This window comes from Lynx canadensis, chromosome E2 (assembly GCF_007474595.2).
Source record: "Lynx canadensis isolate LIC74 chromosome E2, mLynCan4.pri.v2, whole genome shotgun sequence".
NCBI classification, from domain to species: domain Eukaryota; kingdom Metazoa; phylum Chordata; class Mammalia; order Carnivora; family Felidae; genus Lynx; species Lynx canadensis.
The window spans coordinates 57,317,043-57,337,605 of NC_044317.1; the positions used below are offsets into that span (position 1 = coordinate 57,317,043).

Below are 20,563 nucleotides of genomic sequence, written 5' to 3' on the forward strand. Positions count from 1 at the left end.
GGAGCTCGAACCCACAAACTGCAAGATCATGACCTGAGCTGAGGTCGGATGCTCAACCGACTGAGCCACCCACATGCCCCAGAATGTGGTTTTTAAAAATCTATTCATTTCAACTTTAGTCCATCCTGACCACACATAAAATTCCTTTCCAAAGATTTCTCTTCACAAACCTTCTACAACTTTCCTTTGCATTCAGATTTTGTCCCAAGCCATTGCTCTCCAAATAACCAGGACAAAATTACCTTCAACAAAAATGTATTTTCATTCCTTACATTTTTCTTACACATCTCCTACTTTTCTACATACAGAGTTGCTTCCTTTATTTCCATCAGTCTTAGTTACATTTAGCAGAATGTAGCATTCTTAGGAACCTTAGTCTCCAATGGGAACTAAGTAGTAACCAACTGTGAACTGTTATACCAGAATTCTTTAGATGGAAAATTCATGAATCAATCAAACAGAAAGCATGTTTACCAACAGACCCAAATATCCTTAGTTTCTCAGCAACAGGAAGTCAACAGTAGATACACCTTATGTTTAGTAATCAATGCCTTATGCTATTTGGAAAACACATAGATAGATATCCAATGAATTCAATCCAAGGAAAGTTTTAAAGTCTCAGGTTACCAAAAATTTTGAAAGCTATCTTAACAATTACCCATGAAATCTTTGAGACAAAGTTAACCGTTATTTTTTTTTTTTTTAATTTTTTAACGTTTATTATTGAGAGACAGAAAGTGAGCAGGGGAGGAGCAGAGAGAGAGGGAGACACGGAATCCGAAGCAGGTTCCAGGCTCCAAGCTGTCAGCACAGAGCCCGACGCAGGGATCGAACTCACAAACCCCAAGATCATGACCTGAGCTGAAGTCAGACACTTAACTGACTGAGCCACCCAGGCACCGCAACCATTATTTTAAGTCATCTTTTTATTACAAATTGCAACAGAGAACACGAGCTTATTTGACCTTTAGTAAACATAGGTGGAATGAAAGTGTCATATTTAATGATGATAACTCTAAATTTAGACATGTCTATTTTAATTAAACCACAAACTTAAGTTTGAATACCAAATTATGTTCCACCTGGGTCCACACAAAAATCCATCAATTTAGAGGCACCTGGGTGGCTCAGTCAGTTAAGTGTCTGACTTTGGCTCAGGTCATGATCTGGCAGTTTGTGGGTTCAAGCCCCACATCGGGCTCTATGCTGACGGCTCAGAGCCTGGGGCCTGCTTCAGATTCTGTGTCTCCCTCCCTCTCTGCCCCTCCCCTCCTCGTGATCAGTCTCTCTCTCAAAAACAAACATTTTTTTAAAAAGTCAATTTGTGGGGCGCCTGGGTGGCTCAGTTCGTTGAGCATCTGACTTCAGCTCAGGTCATGATCTCGCAGTTTGTGAGTTCGAGCCCCGCGTCGGGCTCTGTGCTGACAACTCAGAGCCTGGAGCCTGCTTCCGAGTCTGTGTCTCCATCTCTCTCTGCCTCTCCCCTGCTCATTCTCTGTCTCTCTCTCTGTCAAAAATAAACTTTAAAAAATAAAATAAAATAAAATAAAATAAAATAAAATAAAATAAAATAATAAAAAGTCAATTTGTTCCCCATTGTCAATTTTTACCTGGGACACTGGTGGGGAAATCTGAAGTGGGTGGCCCAAAGGGGATGCTCTTTGCTCCCTGACAGCGAGGGTAAGAGGAGAAGGCAATGGGTGCCAGAGACACCACGGATGGTATAGGAACCACTTACACAGACCGCACTCCAAGTGGTACAGAAACAGGAGGGAGAGGCAGAGGAGGCGAGGTGCTGCCAGAAGGCAGAGAAAGAGGGCTCCCAGTTCTAAACCTCAGCCGATTGGACAGATGAGCAGATGCCATGTTTTTTTCCTACCAAAATGGAAATATGCCATCCCTGTCAGGCTGGAGAAGACAGGGAATTTCCCCAAAACAAAGGGAGTTTTGGGAACTGTTTGGGAATCTTTCTGAAAGTCCGCATCCAGAGATACTGACTCCAATTATAGCCATTAGCCTGGAAAATGAACGGAAGAGAAGCCTCCACATCTATTAAGAGGAACAGTGAGAGTCAGCGTCCCATTCATTAGGGATGGCCTGTGTTTTGTCCAGCAACCTGGGTTTATTTGGAAGCCTGTTTAGGCAATTATCCTCCAATATGTCAGGAGGGAGCTAACTGGCCTGGTTACTGACCAGACACGTTCTGCCAGAGCCTCTTAGTTCCAGATCCTGACTTACAGCCCTGAAGGCCTGGACCTAGGGTAACTGTCCATTTGCCCTATTTCCTGCACAAGACATCTAACTGATAAAGCCCACTGAGGCCATGCAGTGTTACAGATCAGTCCTTTCCTAAATTTTGCAATCCAAATTGTTTCCAGTGGGTGAAAAGGCATTCCAAGGGAAAGTCCCTGGGAACTGAAGAAGAGAGAAGGTCCATTACCAAGAAAAGGGGAAGGGGAGGCAGAAGAGACAGAAGTGCTACCAGAAGGCAGACAAAGAAAGTTCTAAACTTCATCAGCTGGGACAGATGAGACGGCACCATGGTTTGTTTGGTTTTGCTTTTTTCCCACCAATGTGGAAATATGCTGTCCATGTCAGGCCGGAAAAGGCAGGGAATTTCCCCAAAACAATGGGAGTTTGGGCACCTACTTGGGGATATTCCTTAAAGTCCCCATCCTGGGGTAGACTAACCACACTTGGCCCCAGTTGTAGCCATTACCCCCGGAAATGGATGAGGGAGAAGCCCCCCCCCCCATACAACAAGGGTAACATGGGTCTGTTAGGAGGAAGAACAGTGAAAGAGGGTCAGCGTCCCCCTCGCTAGGGATGGCCTGTTTCCTCCAGCAACCTGAGTTCAATAGAAGTAGTTAGCAGAGGACACTGATGGAAAACGGTAAAGATAGAAATCCATCATGGTCTAAGCAACATTCCATCACAGGTAGTCTTTACAAAAGGAGGCCTATTTAGGTAATTATCATCCAATATGTCAGGAGGGAGTTTACTGGCATGGCTAATAACCAAACACATTCTCCAACAGGCCCTTAGGTCCGGATCCTCCTTTACGGCCTTGAAGGCCTGAACCTAGGGTACCTCCATCCATTTGCCCAGTTTCCTATAGAAGAGATCTGATAGATCCTACTGAAGCCATACAGTGTTATAGATCAGTTCTTTCCTAAACTTTGCAATCCAAACGGTTTCCAGTGGGTTAAAAGGCATTCCAAGGATAAGTCCTTGGGAACTAAAGAAGAGAGAAGGTCCATTACCAAAAATCCCACCCAGCTCCTTGTGTCAAAAGCAACCAGCGGCATCCTTCGAATGATCACTGCCTGCCATAAAGGGCCCGTAGGAAGGATGCTAGTCTCCCCCCATTCCTCGTTGCACCCTAGGCTACAGATGGGTGCCTGTTGAACGGACTGAAGTACCGTGCCTTATGGTGGCCAAGCCTTCTAGTGACGGCTGCACTACTGCCTTCCTGTGAAGGCTGTGCTGTTGTTTTTATTTTTAATCTTTTTATTTATTTTTTTAATTTATTTTTTATTTAAATTTTTTAATTTATTTTTTTTTTAATTTACATCCAAGTTAGTTAGTATATAGTGCAACGAAGATCTCAGGAGTAGATTCCTTAATGCCCTTTATCTGTTTAGCCCATCCCCCTCCCACAACCCCTCCAAGCAACCCTCCGTTTGTTCTCTATATTTAAGTGTCTTATGTTTTATCCCCCTTCCTTACTTTTATATTATTTTTGCTTCCCTTCCCTTATGTTCATCTGTTTTGTATCTTAATTTCTCACGAGCGAAGTCATATGGTATGTCTTTCTCTGACCAATTTCGCTTAGCATAATACCTCCTAGTTCCATCCACGTTTTGCAAATGGCAAGATTTCATTCTTTTTGATTGCCGAGTAATACTCCATTGTATACATATACCAAATCTTCTTTATCCATTCATCTATCAATGGATATTTGGGCTCTTTCCATACTTTGGCTATTGTCGATAGTGCTCCTATAAACATTGGGGCGCACGTCCCCATTCAAAACAGCATACCTGTATCCCTTGGATAAATACTTAGTACTGCAATTGCTGGGTCATAGGGTAGTTGTATTTTTAATTTCTTGAGGAACCTCCATACTGTTTTCCAGAGTAGCTGCGCCAGTTTGCATCCCCCTGTGCTGTTTTCTAACCCATAGAAAATGCTAAAACAGTTTTACAAGGGGAAATCACCCAATTCGGTAGTCTAAGTAGTTAGCAGAGGACACTGATGGAAAACGGTAAAGATAGAAATCCATCATGGTCTAAGCAACATTCCATCACAGGTAGTCTTTACAAGCAACCTCTCTAGGAAATGGCCCCCACTTGGGATTTAACTCAATCAGGTACTGGTTTCGGCCGGCTTCCAGGGCAGGTCCTGCAGCCAGAAGTAGCTAGACCAGGGATGTGGAGAGGATCGCATTAGAACCATGAGGACTCACATAGGAGTCTTAAGACTGGCAGCAATGCTAGTCACAAGTCGCTGTCCCGTGCCCAAGACAGACAACTTTGTATAAGGAAAGGAATACAAAAGAGGGCATCAAGTTTCTGAGCCTTATTACCATCGCGGCCAGGGTACTAACTTCCAGCCAAAAGGCAGGCTTTCTCCTCCATAGGGTAGCCACGGGCTAGATAGAGGATTGCAGCCTGAGCAATCCACAGGAAAGTGTTCCAATAGACCATACTCCTTGAAAGGCCCCTGAAATGAAAGTAAAGGAAGAGAAAATAATACTCCTCAGGTTTGCACCAAGGCTCAGAGTCCAAATGAGAAGGCTCAACCCCACGTTAGGACACCAAATGATGTGGTTTGAAGTGTTGGGGTCCAGAGCCAATGGCCAAAAGAGAATTCTTGAGATGTCTTCAGTGCAAAAAGGCGATTTTATTGAAGCATGGGACAGAACCCATGGGCAGAAAGAGCTGCACTGGGGTTGTGACAGATGACTGTTTATATACATTCAGATTGGGGGGAGGTTAGGGATGGCATAAGTCTCTACGGAATTTTGGAAGCAAGGTTTCCAGGACATTGAGGGGGTTAGCTTTTGTGTAAGAAAAGGTCATTTACCACTGTTTAGTAAAAAATCAGTCATGAGACCCTTCAGATGTACATCAGAGCCCATATGCTTGGAGGATGATTGCCAGCATATATCTTGTAAGGTTAGAGACAAAGGAAGTTTCCAAAGGAATTTTTCTATGTTAAAGTAGACTTAACAGGATCCTGGGGGGTCAGGATAATGTTAAGCTAAGATTCCCCTTTTCCCTTAGCAAAGTGTCAACATCCAGGCAGCTGAGCTCCCAGAGGAAGGTCACTCTGCCTGTTTAATGGGCCGTAAGCAGTAAAGAAATTTAATTTTTCAGGTGATTTGGTTTCCCACATCACTCACTAAAGTTCTAGTTTTACTACACAGGTAAAGTTCTTCATGGTGATTCATTCTCTGACGCTCAATGAGCAATGATGAATAGTTCAAGATCATCCCACATTTACGATGTTTATAGGTTTCTTTTTTTTTTTTAAGTTTATTTATTTTTGAAAGTGCGAGCAAGTAGAGAAGGGTACAGAGAGAGAGAGGGAGACAGAGAATCTGAAGTGGGCTCCACCCTGATAGCAGAGAGCCCAACAACAGGCCTGAATTCACAAACCACGAGATCATGACCCGAGCGGCGTTAGACACTTAACTAACTGAGCCACCCAGGCGCCCCTAAAGTTTATAGATTTCTAAACTAGGAGGGATTATTTGTTGGTAAAAGACTAAAGAACCCTCACTAAAGGGTCTCTCAAATTGATTCCACTTAGCATTTTTAAATTACTGCTGTTCAGAAATATTTGACTAGATAAGTCAACACAACCCTATTTTCAAAATGGTTCAAAGAATTGTTTTCAGCATGCACTGGGTACTTTTCCACATTTTCCAACTTTTCTTTCCATGAACTTGAATGTTTAGATATTTGGTCTGAGTCTTCTCGTGCAGTAACACACTGTTTTGGAAAAGTAGCCAACTTACAAAGGGAATTTTTCCAAAATGTTTTATATCCTCCATCATTTTTGGCAAGAAGATTCTTATTGTGGCCACTTGTCTCAGTTTGGATATGTCCTTCACAAAATCCCTGCTGTCCTTCACTATCTTCATCATCGTCCTAGTCTATCAAGCGAAAAATCTCAAGGCCACTACTACATGAATGTCTTCCCACCGAGACTCTGCAATGAAGTTTCTATGTGTGGTTTTGGCCGGAAGGCCTGCATGTCATGAGAAGATAAAAGACATCAAAAAACACAAAAGAAAACTCATTGCCCTTAGTACTCGCAGATGAGTATACTTAAAAACTCTAATATTCAGGGGCACCTGGGTAGCTCAGTCCATTAAGCGTCTGACTTTGGCTCAGGTCATGATCTCATGCTCATGAGCCCATGTTGGGCTCGGTGCTGACAGCTCAGAGTCTGGAGTCTGCTTTGGATTCTGTGTCTCCCTCTCTCTCTGCCTTCCCCCCCACTTGCTCTCTCTCTCTCAAAAATAAACATTAAAAAATTTTTTAACAAATAAATAAACTCTAATATGCAAAGATAAAATCAATCCGAGAATGTCAGCAAGATAATGGAGTAGGAACCATGAGGACTTCATTCCTCATTGGAGACATGAATATATACACAATATATAACCAAAGAGCACTTTTGGGACTCCATAAGCCAATCCAGAGGTCACAAAAAGCCATCAAAGGTGAAATCAAGAACAGTCACATTGAAAAGGGAAGGAAAGTTGGTCACATGTGCCCATAAGGGTTGTCTTCCTTCTCTAGCACACCATGTGATGACTGTGAGAAAACTTTCAATCCCTCCTTTTTGCCTTGGAGACAAAGAGAATATTGGACGATGTGTCCCAATCTGTGACTTTTCGTGCATCAACTTACTTCGTTTTGCATGGCACAGAGTACAGGACAGAATGGCGGATAGCATGAATGCACCATTGGTTGTCATGAGTCAAAAAGGCGAATACTGTGTTAGCACCGGAGAAACTGTAGTCCTGAAGATGGACATCAGGGAGAGCGAGATATCATGCGTGTTTAAGAGAGAAATTTTTGGTTACTGGAAAGTTACACGTACAACGACCAAACGGGTGTGAGCAGATACAATTATTCTAGTCCAGCTGGCTGTTACTGGTGTTCTCCTGAAAACAACCACGTCCATAAAGACTAGAAGACATAGCTCGTTTAAATTCCCAAATCTCAACAAGAGATCAAAAACCATACAAAGAGACAGAAAAACATGGCACAGTCAAAAAACCAAGATATAGGGGAGCCTGGGTGGCTTGGTCGGGTAAGCGTCCGACTTCGGCTCGGGTCATGATCTCACGGTCCGTGAGTTCGAGCCCCGCGTCGGGCTCTGTGCTGACAGCTCAGAGCCTGGAGCCAGTTTCAGATTCTGTGTCTCCCTCTCTCTCTCCCTCCCCTGTTCATGCTCTGTCTCTCTCTGTCTCAAAAATAAAGGTTAAAAAAAAGAAAATTAAAAAAAAAAAAAAACAAGATACATCTGCGGAAAGTGGCTGTGAGCAATGGGCATCTATATTACTTGGTATACAATTCAAAATAACCATCTAAGTGATGATTAAATAGCTAAGAGTAAATAAATCAATTAAATAAAATATGGAAACTATTCTGGAAGAGTATGAAAATGTCAGTGAAACAGAAGTATAATCAAGGAACGAACAAAAAATGAGAGCTAAGTACAATAACTGAATTTGAAAATTCACTAGAGGCATTAATTATGACTTGATCAAGCAGAATAAAGAACTAAAAAACTTGAAGACAAGTTATTAAAATAATCATGTTAGATAAAAAAATAATAAAATGTGGGCATGGGACGAATGCCTGAGGGACCCGTTGAACACCATCAAGTCAGCCAATATATGCATCAAGGGGACCCAATACGGTACTGAGAAAGAAAAGGGGGCAGAGAGCTTGTATGAGCAATTAATGACTTAAATGTCTCTCCTCCGCAGAAAGAAACAGACCTACAAAATCAAGAAGCACAATGAATTCCAAATAAAATAAACTAAAAAGCATCCACACAGATACACAATACGATCACACTGCCAAGTATCACAAACAAAAAGAAGATTTTAAAGGAACAAGAGAGAGCAACTCAGAGGATACAGGAGAGTTTTTACAGAATGATGGGTGGATTTCTGAGCAACAACCTTGTATAAAGAAAACCATCTATAGTCTATTAATAGTCATGAAGGAAGGAGCACCTGGGTAGCTCAGTCAGTTAAGTGTCTCTTTTTTTTTTTTTTTTTTGCACAAAATTAATGTTTGTGTCATATTCCTGGATCCTTCACCAATGTTACATGAGGAAAAAAACACCTGAACTGAAATCAGAATCACTAACGTTATCAAGTAGGGAAACAAATAAATTAAAATCTAGCAGCCATCAGCAAGAGTACAGCAAAGACAATGATGTAAAAAGAAACAAAGAAAATCGCTAGAAAACTGTATGCATCATACTCTTCCAAACCAGCAAAATATGCTCCTGCATACAATGGAACATAAACAGAATTTTTTTTCCTTTAAGCTATAGAAATGCAAGTTCTTTTTTAAATATTGTGTATGCGTAAAATGTGTTTATAATGGTAATTCTACTAAGCTATTACAGAGTGGGCCAGGAGCACATTCATGGATTCTGGGGATGATGTGTACCGTAATTCTTTGATTGGGATAGTGGAGACTCTAGCCAAACAAACAAACAAAAAAAAAGCGAACACAGAAGTACAAGACAAAGGCGAATGAGACTTCTCTTATATCTTAGCAACATTTAGATGGAAATCAAATTTAAATGCAGTCCACTCTGCTTTGGAAGAGGCTTTGGTTCAGCTCCCAAATCTCGACTGCTTGACGCAGTCTCCTATGAGAATACTCAGAAGGTGTCTTCTCAAACAGCAAACCTGTTTTTAGTGGTGGAGTCGCTCTTAGTAGCTGTGTCTGCATGGGACTGATAACCGATCACTATCTTTGGAGGAAGTCCTCACCTTTCCTTGTATGCCCTCCCTATATGTGTAACAGCCTCTCTGTTTTCACATTCAGTGGTCCATATTGCTCCCTTGTCACCTTGAGCTCTAACGTTAACAACAGCTCCACATACATCACCGCTGGAGTCATCGAAAGATTCTCCAATAAGGCACGGCAGGGTCTCTAGCCAAAAGCCATCCAGATCACTTCGTCTCTGCTGTTCGATGTAATTAACCATCGTCCTCCTCGTTTGATTTTTCTCATCTTCCCACACAGGCTCAATACCATCCTTAAAAAGTGAGTAGTCACAGCCAGGCATTAAATTACTAGACAACTGGATGTGGTTGTACAGAGCCCAAAAGTCTTCAACGGTATCAAACTTAGAGATCAGCCAAAGGTTTGCTTGCCAAGTTTTGCTTTTATCATTTTTAAAAAACCAGAGTGCCCATCTGTTCTGTAAAGGAAGTTTAATACAGTGTTCTGGGTTAGCAACCTCCTGATTAGATTCTGTTTTCTCTTCTTCTGAAGGGGGGTGGGGATTAGGAGTAGGGGTGGTTTCCGGTTCCACAGTCGCCATCTTGTGTCTGATCTGACACAAGTCACATCAAGTGTCTGACTGGTGATTTCGACTCAGGTCATGATCTCAGGTTCGGAGTTCAAGCCCCACATCGGGCTCTGCACGGACAATGTGGAGCCTGCTTGGGATTCTCTCTCTGCCCCTCGCCCTCTCACTCTGTCTCTCTCCAAAGAAATAAGTAACATTTTTTAAAAATAGTGGAGGAGCGGGACCCCTGGGTGGCTCAGTGGGTTCAGCTTCCGACTTCAGCTCAGGTCATGGTCTCAGGGTTCATGAGTTCAAGCCCTACATCGGGGTCTGTGCTGACAGCTCAGAGCCTGGAGCCTGCTTCAGATTCTGTGTCTCCCTCTCTCTCTGCACCACTCCCTCCTCCCCACCACATTCGTGCTCTGTCTCTCTCTCAAAAATAAACAGACATTAAAAATAATAATAATAAATTAAAAAAAATAAACAAAACTCAAAACTGGCCCTAAATAGAGAATATTAATTATCTGACAAAGAATTCAAAATAACAATCATAAAGATGCTCATGGAGAAAAAAGAGAAAACAAACAGGTAAACAAATCATATCTGGAAAACTACTCACGACCAAAATGAAAATCCCAACAGACAAAGTATAAAAAACAACTAAAAAGAAATTGGGAGCTGAAGAGTTCGGTGACTGAATTTAAAAATACACTACAGGGGCGCCTGGGTGGCTCAGTCAGTTGAGTGTCCAACTTCATCTCAGGCCATGATCTCACAGTTCATGAGTTCAAGCCCCGTGTTGGGCTCTGTGCTGACAGCTTGGAAGACTGGAGCCTGCTTCGGATTCTGTGTCTCCCTCCCTCTCTCTGTCTGTCTCTCTCTCTCTCTCTCTCTCTCTGCCCCTGCCCTGCTCATGCTCTCTCTCTCTCTCTCTCCTCAAAAATAAATAAACATTAAAAAAAGAAAAAGAAAAATATGCTACAGGTTCACAAGCAATATTCACCAAGGAAAAGAAAGAATCAGACATCTTAAAGGCCCCTTGTTTTAAATTCTCCATCGACAGAAGAAAATATGGAAAAGGACAGAGCCTAAGGGACTTGCGGGACACTAAGATAGGGAGCAATTTATTATATATTAAGGGGTTCTCCATGAAAAGAGAGAAATGGAGAATAAAACTTACATGAAGAGTTAATGCCTTCCACTTCCCACATTTATGGGAAGAAAGACAAATTCAAGTAACTCAGCAAATTCAAAGTAGGATAAATGTCAAGACAGGAACACAGTGGCACATCATAATTAATTAACCTATCAAAAAGCACAGGTGAATAGACAATTTTTAAACAGCATGACAAATGTAATTCATCATGTACAAGAGAGCTCCTATCAGATCATTAGCAGGGCTCTCAGCAGACCTAATAGGAAGAGGTGCGTGGGATAATATATTCAAGTGCAGAAAGATAAAAAATGTCAACCAAGAATGCCCTACCTGGCAAAACTGTTCTTCTACTATGGAGAAAAGAAGGCTTTCCCGGGTACAAACCCTGGAAGTTTACCACTAGATCTGCCCTACAAGAAATGTTAAAGAGAGTTCTTCTACTTGAAGTAAAAGGATTCTAAACACTACAACCACATGGAAATATGGAGTTCTCCGGTAAATGTAAATATTGCCACAAATACACAAACCTGAATACTGTAATGAGGTAGCACTAATCAATGTTATTTCTGCTATTAAAATTGTTCTCAACCAAAGCATAAAAATCATAAATCTAGGTTACAGAGTACACAACATAAAAGGTAGAGTGTGGGATGTCGCTGGCATACAGTATGTGCAGGGGTGGTATTAAGTAGGAGATTTTGAAGGCAATTGACAATATCAATTTTAAATGGTTTGTGACGCTCTTGGGGCACCTGGGCCCCAACCAACTGAGCCAAGTTGGTTAAGCGTCAGACTCTTGATTTTGGCTCAGGTCATGATCTCACAGTTCAGGAGTTTGAGCCCCACGTTGGGCTCTGCTTGGGATTCTCTCTCTCCGTTTCTCTCTCTGCCCCTCCCCTGCTTGGGCTTATGCTGTCTCTCAAAATAAATAAATACACTTTAAAAAAAGAAGTTTAAGAAACTCCTGAATAACCAATGGGTCAAAAAAAAAAAAAATCAAAAAGACAATCAGAAAATATCTGGAGACAAATGAAATAAAACATAACACACTAAAATGTACAGAATTCAGAAAAAGTCTAAGGACATAATCTATGGAACAAAAAGATGACCTGTGCAATGGAAGGAAATTTTTCAAAGAATCTAGCGGATAAGGAGTTAACTTGCAGAATGTAGACAGAAGGCTTGCAACATGAAAAATACGGTATAATTAAAACATGGACAATGGGGCGCCTGGGTGGCGCAGTCGGCTAAGCATCCGACTTCAGCCAGGTCACGATCTCGCGGTCCGGGAGTTCGAGCCCCACGTCGGGCTCTGGGCTGATGGCTCAGAGCCTGGAGCCTGTTTCCGATTCTGTGTCTCCCTCTCTCTCTGCCCCTCCCCCGTTCATGCTCTGTCTCTCTCTGTCCCAAAAATAAATAAACGTTGAAAAAAAAAAAAATTTAAAACATGGACAATGGATTCAGTAGACATAAACCAAGATCACAAATAGACAAGCATTTTAAAGACACTCTAAATCACTAAGTATTAGAGAAACACAAATCAAACCACAGTAAAAACCACTTCACGCTTATTAAGATGCCACCATCAAACAACAAAATCAACAAATGTTGGCTGGGACAAGAACCAGAACCATTCTACACTGCCGGAAGAGCTACAAATGGTGCAACCACTATGGAAAACAAACAACATTAACACATAACACAGCCACCCCACTTCTAAAGATACAAGGAGAATAAATCAAAGGATCTATAGGTATCTCCGAAACCGAGTTTATTACAGCACTATTCACAAAAGCCAAGTAACAGGGGAAGCAAGAGAAATGTCTTTGTATGGCTAAATAAAGGGAATGTAGCATATATATGAACTGGAATATGATTCAGCCTTGACAAAGAATAAGATGTTATCACAGCATACAACATAGGTAAAACCTGAGGGCATTATGTTAATTAAAATAAGTTGAGGGGCGCCTGGGTGGCTCGGTCGGTTGGACGTCCGACTTCAGCTCAGGTCATGATCTCGCAGTCCAAGAGTTCGAGCCCCGCGTCGGGCTCTGTGCTGACAGCTCGGAGCCTGGAGCCTGTTTCGGATTCTGTGTCTCCCTCTCTCTGACCCTCCCCCGTTCATGCTCTGTCTCTCTTTGTCTCAAAAATAAATAAACGTTAAAAAAAAAATTTAAATAAGATAAGTTGATTAAAAAAATATCTCAGATATTACAGGATTCCATTTACAAGAGTAATCTAATGTAGTCAACCTCATCAGGGGAGGGGGGGCTGTGGGGGAAAAAACAGTGACAGCCAGGGGCTCAGGCAGAGGGACATGGAGAAGTGGCTGTTTAACATAGGTATTGAGTTTGGGGTTTGAAAATGAAGTCATTCCAGAAATCAGTTTTACAACAATGTGAATACGCTTGACTCTACTGTTAAAAATGGTTAACGTGGTGGGGCACCTGAGGGGCTCAGTCGGTTGAGCGTCAGACTCTTGTTTTCGGCTCAGGTCATGATATCATGGTTTGTGAGTTTGAGCCCTGCGTACACAGGGACCGACAGCACAGAGCCTGCTTTGGATTCTTTTTCTTTCTCTCTGCCACGCTCACACACACTCTCTCTCTTCTTCTCTCAAAAATAAACAAACTTAAAAAAATAAAAACAAAAATAAAAAAAATTTTTTTAATCCTTAACATGGCAGATTTTATGCTCTCTGTCTAGGACCACAATTAAGGATAAAATGTAATACCTAAACTTGATACAGAGATATAATATTTTCTAAAATAACCCTCAACTCATAAAAGTGTTTCTTTCACAAAGAGAATATAAATTCATCAAAAAAGAGATGATAAAATTCATCCTATGATTAGAATAACTCATCTAGCCATGATAAATAAAACATAGACTGACCACTAACCAAGAAAACAGACAAGAGGAGTCACAAAGTATTATGGGTAATTATGCAAATACATAACATAATTTTATTGGCAAAGGAAATATGGCTGATTCATAGTTGAGTTAAACCCTACAATATCTTAAAATGTAATGAGTTGAAATTGTCATCCAAAACATAAGATATAGGTAAAAAGCAAAACGCAACTAAATAATATTGTGGAAAGTACTATGAAAAAGGAAGCACATTATTATGGAACTGGATAACCAGAACAACAGAAAATTTAACCCAAGAAGTTATACATAAAAAGGGATGTTTTATTAAAAAAGATCTTTCTTGGGGCACCTGGGTGGCTCAGTTGGTTAAGCAGCGGACTTCGGCTCAGGTCATGATCTCACAGTCTGTGAGTTCGAGCCCCGCGTCGGGCTCTGTGCTGACAGCTCAGAGCCTGGAGTCTGTTTCAGATTCTGTGTCTCCCTCTCTCTGACCCTCCCCTGTTCATGCTCTGTCTCTCCCTGTCTCAAAAATAAATAAAACGTTAAAAAAAAAAAAATTAAAAAAAAAAGCTCTTTCTACAGGACTATAATTTTACACTGTGACTGTGCACCCATGAAAACCAACTATCTTGAACCACTAGCATGTATTACACGGCTGTAACAGTGTGAACAAAATTAATTAAATCAATCATAAAATGCTCTCATGGAACATGTTATGAATAAGCACTTAAAAGACACCAGAGAAATGTATTCTGCTATTTTTTACATAATTTTTAAGTTCATTTATTTGTTGTGGGAGAGAGACAGAGAGAGCAAGCAGGGGTGGGGCAGAGAGACAGAGAGAGGGACGAGAGAATCCCAACCAGGCTCTACACTGTCAGCATTGAGCCCGATGCGGGGCTCAAACTCGCGAACTGTGAGATCGTGACCTGAGCCAAAATCAAGATTTGGATGCTTAACCGACTGAGCCACCCAGGCACGCTGAGACTCTATTTTAATAAGCAGACCAAAACACACCCAGGATCTACTTCTTGGGGTTTTGTTTTTCTTTCTTTTCTTTCCTGAACAAAATGATGAGATGGATGTAATTCACTCCATTTAATCAATACAAATAGAAGATGTACGAACTAGAATTTAAAACAACTTATAAGGATACTAGCTGGAGATACTGAAGAATCTCTTTCTACAGAGATAAAAGAACCAAAATCTAGTCAGGCTGAAAAAAAGACGCTATAACCAATATGCAAACCCAAATGAAGGCCATAAAAACGAGGATGGATGAGGCAGAGAAGCAGAAGATAAAATTATGGAAAATAACAAAGCAGAAAAGAAGAGGGAAAGAAAGGTCATGGATTACAAAGACAGCCTTAGGGAATTTAGCAACTTGTTAAAATGTAATAACATTTGGGGCACCTGGGTGGCTCCATAGGTTAAGATCCAACTCTTAATTTCAGCTCAGGTCATGATCTCACAGTTCGTGAGTTCAAGCCCCTCATTAGGCTCTGTGCTGACAGCGCAGAGCCTGCTTGGGATTCTCTGTGTCCCTTGCTCTGCCCCTCCCCCAATCATGCTCTCCCTCTCTCAAAAATAAATAAATGTTAAAAAAAAAAAAAAAAAAGAATGTTGCATCCTGACAGGTGCAGGAACCTCAGGATACTTGGGAGACATCAGGAAAAGAGGAATTCACCTAAATCACAGGTATTGCAAGCAAATGTAATGGCAAATATTTGGCCTGTCTTCTGGTCTCGAGATACTATGAAATTTCAGTCTGAAATTTCTTATAGAAAGTTTCAGCAGGGGCACTTGGCTGGCTCAGTTGGTGGAGCATTTGACTCTTGATCTCAGGGTTGTAAATTCAAGCCCCACGGTGGGTGTAGAGATTACTTAAAAATAAAATCTTGGGGGGGAGGGGGGAGGTTCCAGCAAAGCAGACATAAAACAAAACAAAACAAACAAAACAACAACAAAAAACAAAACCATATGGCCAAGCACTATTCTTGCTGTGTTATGTAAATTAGGCCAAATTTGTTAAACTTGGAATTCTTTAATAAATGCATTATTAGTCTGCATTTGAAGATCTTTGATGGAAATGAGGGTGGTTTTGGAGAAAAAAATTGTTTTAGTAACACATATTTGGGGGTGTCAGATTCTACCTCTGATTAACTGTCTCTTAATGTTTTTGTTTGGCTATAAATTGGGCTGGATCCTGAATTCTACTTGCTTCCTCAAAAATCTGGCTATGACTGTCCAAACTAAGGTTTCTAATTTTCTCTCGTTCTCTTGGCTTGCAATCACTGAGAACTAAAATTGCCCTTTTTCCTGAAGCCCTGCAAACTGAAGCTAGACAACTGAGGTAGACCTCAGGGAAATTCCCACAACAGCCCGGGTTCACATAATCTTGCCTACTGCTGTGTGGGCCACTCAGAAGAACCACCAGAGACATCTGAAGAACAAGCCAGAAAAATCGATCAGATTCCCACCGTCCGCTCCTACCCCATTGGAGGATGCTTCAAGCCTACCCCATTGGAGGATGCTTCAAGCCCGACATGTAAAAATCCTCTCACTGACAGCACTCAGGACTCAGACACTGGGTTTATAATTTGCTCCAAGCATTGGGGCACCTGGGTGGCTCAGTTGGTTAAGCGTCTGACTTCAGCTCAGGTCATGATCTTGTGGTCCATGAGTTCGAGCCCCGCGTCGGGCTCCGTGCAGACAGCTCAGAGCCTAGAGCCTATTTCAGATTCTGTGTCTCCCTCTCTCTCTGCCCCTCCCCTGCTCATGCTCTGTCTCTCTGTCTCAGAAATAAACGTTAAAAAAAATACTACTAATAATAATTTGCTCCAAGCATTAAGCTGTGTTTTTCTTTGGTTCCCATAGAAATGCCTCTTAATAAGTAATTACCTGATTTCTTGCACAATATAGGCTTAACTTTAAGACTCTGTTGCAGGACCACCCCCTGAAATGAGACAATTGTTCAAATGAACTAACCTATTCTGAAGATGAAGACTGGTTCATGAGGTATGAAGTAAACTTCTACCTAAGGTCCAGAGCAGAGCTTAAACTCCAGCTAGAAGGAAACCATGTTGATCTCTGATGTTTTTCTACGGAAAATTGTGTCAAAAGGGGAGACTGTGCAATTGCCACTAACTCCCTCCCAACCTATAATGCACGTTCCACTAAAAGACAAGTTCTAGGTTTTATAGACCGGTACTATTCATGACAGTCCTACACCAAAATCCATCCACATGCCCATTTAGAGTAAAATGATGCAGGGCGCCTGGGTGGTTCAGTCAGTTAAATATCTGACTTCAGCTCAGGTCATGATCTCACTGTTCGTGAGTTTGAGCCCCGCGTCGGGCTCTGTGCTGACAGCTCAGAGCCTAGGGCCTGCTTCTGATTCTGTGTCTCCCCTCTCTCTCTGCCTCTCACTCACTTGCTGTCTCTCAAAAATAAATAAACATCAAAAAAATTTTTTTAATTAAAAAAAGAGTAGGGGCGCCTGGGTGGCGCAGTCGGTTAAGCGTCCGACTTCAGCCAGGTCACGATCTCGCGGTCCGGTCCGGGAGTTCGAGCCCCGCGTGGGGCTCTGGGCTGATGGCTCGGAGCCTGGAGCCTGTTTCCGATTCTGTGTCTCCCTCTCTCTCTGCCCCTCCCCTGTTCATGCTCTGTCTCTCTCTGTCCCAAAAATAAATAAACGTTGAAAAAAAAAATTTTTTTTTAAATAAAAAAAATAAAAAATAAAAAAATAAAAAAAGAGTAAAATGATGCAATTAATTGTTTGATATTCACACAATGGAACTGGACCCATCCATTCTAATGAATGATACACAATAACATGCAGGACAGATAAATTCACAAACAACACATGGAAAGAAAAAAAAACAAACAGAAAAGAGTGCCTGTTGCCTGATTACATTTATATAAAGTACAAAAATGAGGACAGCAATCTATCACCTTACATGTAAAAAGAGAGCCTAGCTTTGGGGGAAATTATACTGAGGAGCTAAAGAAAAATTTTACAGGACAAACAATATTCTCTTTCTTGATCTCAGTGGTTTTTAGAGATTTACTCAGGTTGCAAAATTCCACTGAGCTGTTTACCTACGATTTGCATTTTATTTTTTTTAAAAACATACTCATTCCAGGGGCATCTGAGTGGTTCAGTCAGTTAAGCATCTGACTTCAGCTCAGGTCATGATCTCACAGTTCATGAGTTCAAGCCCCGCATTTGAGCTCTGTGCTTACAGCTCAGAGCCGGGAGCCTCCTTTGGATTCTGTGTCTCCCTCTCTCTCTGCTCCTCCCCTGCTCTTGCTCTCTCTCTCTCTCTCTCAAAAACTAAATAAAAACATTAAAAAAAAAAATCTATACCGCCTATATCGTAACCATCACAATGTCCCAGTACTTACAAAAAGGAAGAAAAGGTACAATACTAAACTTGGGGAAAATAATCTCAAGTAATTTGAGGTTTAAGGCCCTTGGGAAAAGAGGGATTACTGGTGATGCCACCCCACTGCATTAACAAGTACAGGTGACCCTTGAACCATGAGGGGGTTGAGGTCCCCAGCCCCTATGCACCTGACCATGTATAATTTTTACTCCCCAACACTTAACTTCTAATGGCCTACTTTTGACCAGAAACCTTACTGAAAACATACACAAAGATAGCATGTATGTTATATATGGTATTCTTACTATAAAGGAAGCTCAGGAAAAGAAAATGAAAAGAAAACCAGAAGGAAGAGAAAATACATTTACAGTACTGTATTGTAAAAAAAAATCCGACTGTAAGGGTACCCACAGTTTAAACCCACGTCGTTCAAGGCTCAACTGTACTTTGTGTTACTGTCTGGTTACCTGCAGCCTTGATGAAGGTGGGGCGGGCTAAGGTCAACATAGGGATAACCCATCATTTATTACACATCAGTGTTAACACATCAAAAACCATTCAGTGTTATATTCATTAAAACATACTAAGTTCAGGGGCGCCCGCGTGGCTCAGTCGGTTAAGCATCCGACTTCAGCTCAGGTCATGATCCCACAGTTCATGAGTTCGAGCTCCACATCGGGCTCTGTGCTGACAGCTCAGAGCCTGGAGCCTGCTTCAGATCCTGTGTCTTCCTCTCTCTCTGCCCCTCCCCCACTCACACTCTGTCTGTCTGTCTGTCTGTCTGTCTCTCTCTCAAAAATAAATAAACGCGGGGCGCCTGGGTGGCTCAGACGGTTAAGCATCCGGGGTTGGCTCAGGTAATGATCTCATAGTTCACAAGTTCGAGCTCCACATTGAGCTCTCCTCTGACAGCATGGAGCCCGCTTCAGATCCTCTGTTCCCCTCTCTCTCTTCCCCTCCCCTGCTTGTTCTCTCACTTTCTCTCTCAAAAATAAACATTTAAAAAAAACACACTAAAGAATCAACACAGACTTGACCAAGCAGAAGCAGACATCTTCGAAACATCTTGTTTTAAATGATCTATGAAGAAAAAAAAGTATTTTTTTAATAAATTATCTATGAAGAGGAGCAAAGAAAAACGTGGAAGAAGGGTCTAAGGGACTCATGGGACACCCACAAGTGGACCGATATGCACACTGAAGGGACCCCAGAAGGAGAGGGCAGGGAAAGGGAGCAGAGAGCTCTACTGAAGAACGCCTTGTACTTCCCACCTTCCTGGGAAGAAAGAGACAAATTCAAGGAGCTCAGTGAATTCTAAGTAGGATAATGTCAGGACAGGAGCACAGTGACACATTATTATTAACCTAGCAAAAACCACAGGTGAAGAGAATTTTGAAACAGCTTGACAAAAACAGCTCATCTCGTACAAGAGAGCTCCTATCAGATTAGTAGCAGCTTTCTCAGCAGACCTTATAAAAAGAAGTGCATGGGATAACGTATTCAAGGGCAGAAAGATCAAAAAATACCAACCAAGAATACTGTATCTGGCAAAACTGTTTTTCAAAAATGAAGCAATGGGGTGCCTGGGTGGCTCAGTCGGTTGGGCGTCCGACTTCAGCTAAGGTCATGATCTCATGGTTCATGAGTTCAAGCCCCGCATCCGGCTCTGTGTTGACAGCTCAGAGCCTGGAACCAATGGAGGCTTTCCCAAGTAAACACCTCTGCCCTACAAGAAACATTAAAGGGAGTCCTTCTAGCTGAAATAAAAGCATTCTAGGGGCGCCTGGGTGGCGCAGTCGGTTAAGCGTCCGACTTCAGCCAGGTCACGGTCTCGCGGTCCGTGAGTTCGAGCCCCACGTCGGGCTCTGGGCTGATGGCTCGGAGCCTGGAGCCTGTTTCCGATTCTGTGTCTCCCTCTCTCTCTGCCCCTCCCCCGTTCATGCTCTGTCTCTCTGTCCCAAAAATAAATAAACCTTGAAAAAACAAATTAAAAAAAAAAAAAAAAAGCATTCTATACAGGAACTAAAATCACATGAGAATATAAAGGTCTCTGCTAAATACAAATATCTGCACAATGATGGAAACCTGTAGTGTTGTAATAAGGTCGCGCAAGTTGTTTTCTTTTCCGCTACAGAATTTCTTTTTTTTTTTTTTTTAAGGAAATTCAGGCCCAGCACAACACCCAAGGCGGGGCTTGAACTCAGGACCCTGAGATCAAGACCTGAACTGAGCTCAAGAGTCGACACTTAGTGGATAGAAGCAGAGTGTATTGTGCTAAGCAAAATAAGTCAGTCAGGGAAAGATAAATATCATATGATTTCACTCATATGTGGAATTTAAAAAACAAAACGGATGAACATAAGGGAAGGAAAAGTAAGATAAAAACGGAGAGGGAGACAAACCACAAGAGACTCTTAAATTTAGAGAACTAAGGGTTGCTGGAGGGGAGGTGGGTGGGGGGACAGGTTAAACCGGTGTTGGGCATTAAGGAGGACATGTTGGGATGAGCACTGGGTGTCATATGTAAGTGAAGAATCACTGGGTTCTAGTCCTGAAACCGTATTTGAGGAAATTAATTCCA

General features: G+C 41.8%; 2 protein-coding genes across 2 annotated transcripts in view; both read right to left on the reverse strand.

Annotated features, from left to right (window-relative positions):
- The window catches only part of LOC115502656 (zinc finger protein 708-like), a 75,603-nt gene that overhangs the window by 42,361 nt on the left and 12,679 nt on the right, over positions 1 to 20,563 (reverse strand). The gene's annotated exons all lie outside the window — the stretch shown is intronic.
- On the reverse strand, positions 8,302 to 9,680 carry LOC115502710 (eukaryotic translation initiation factor 4E-like). Its single transcript, XM_032591390.1, has one exon. The coding sequence runs from the start codon at positions 9,595 to 9,597 to the stop codon at positions 9,037 to 9,039; it is 561 nt and encodes a 186-aa protein (XP_032447281.1). The 5' UTR covers positions 9,598 to 9,680; the 3' UTR covers positions 8,302 to 9,036.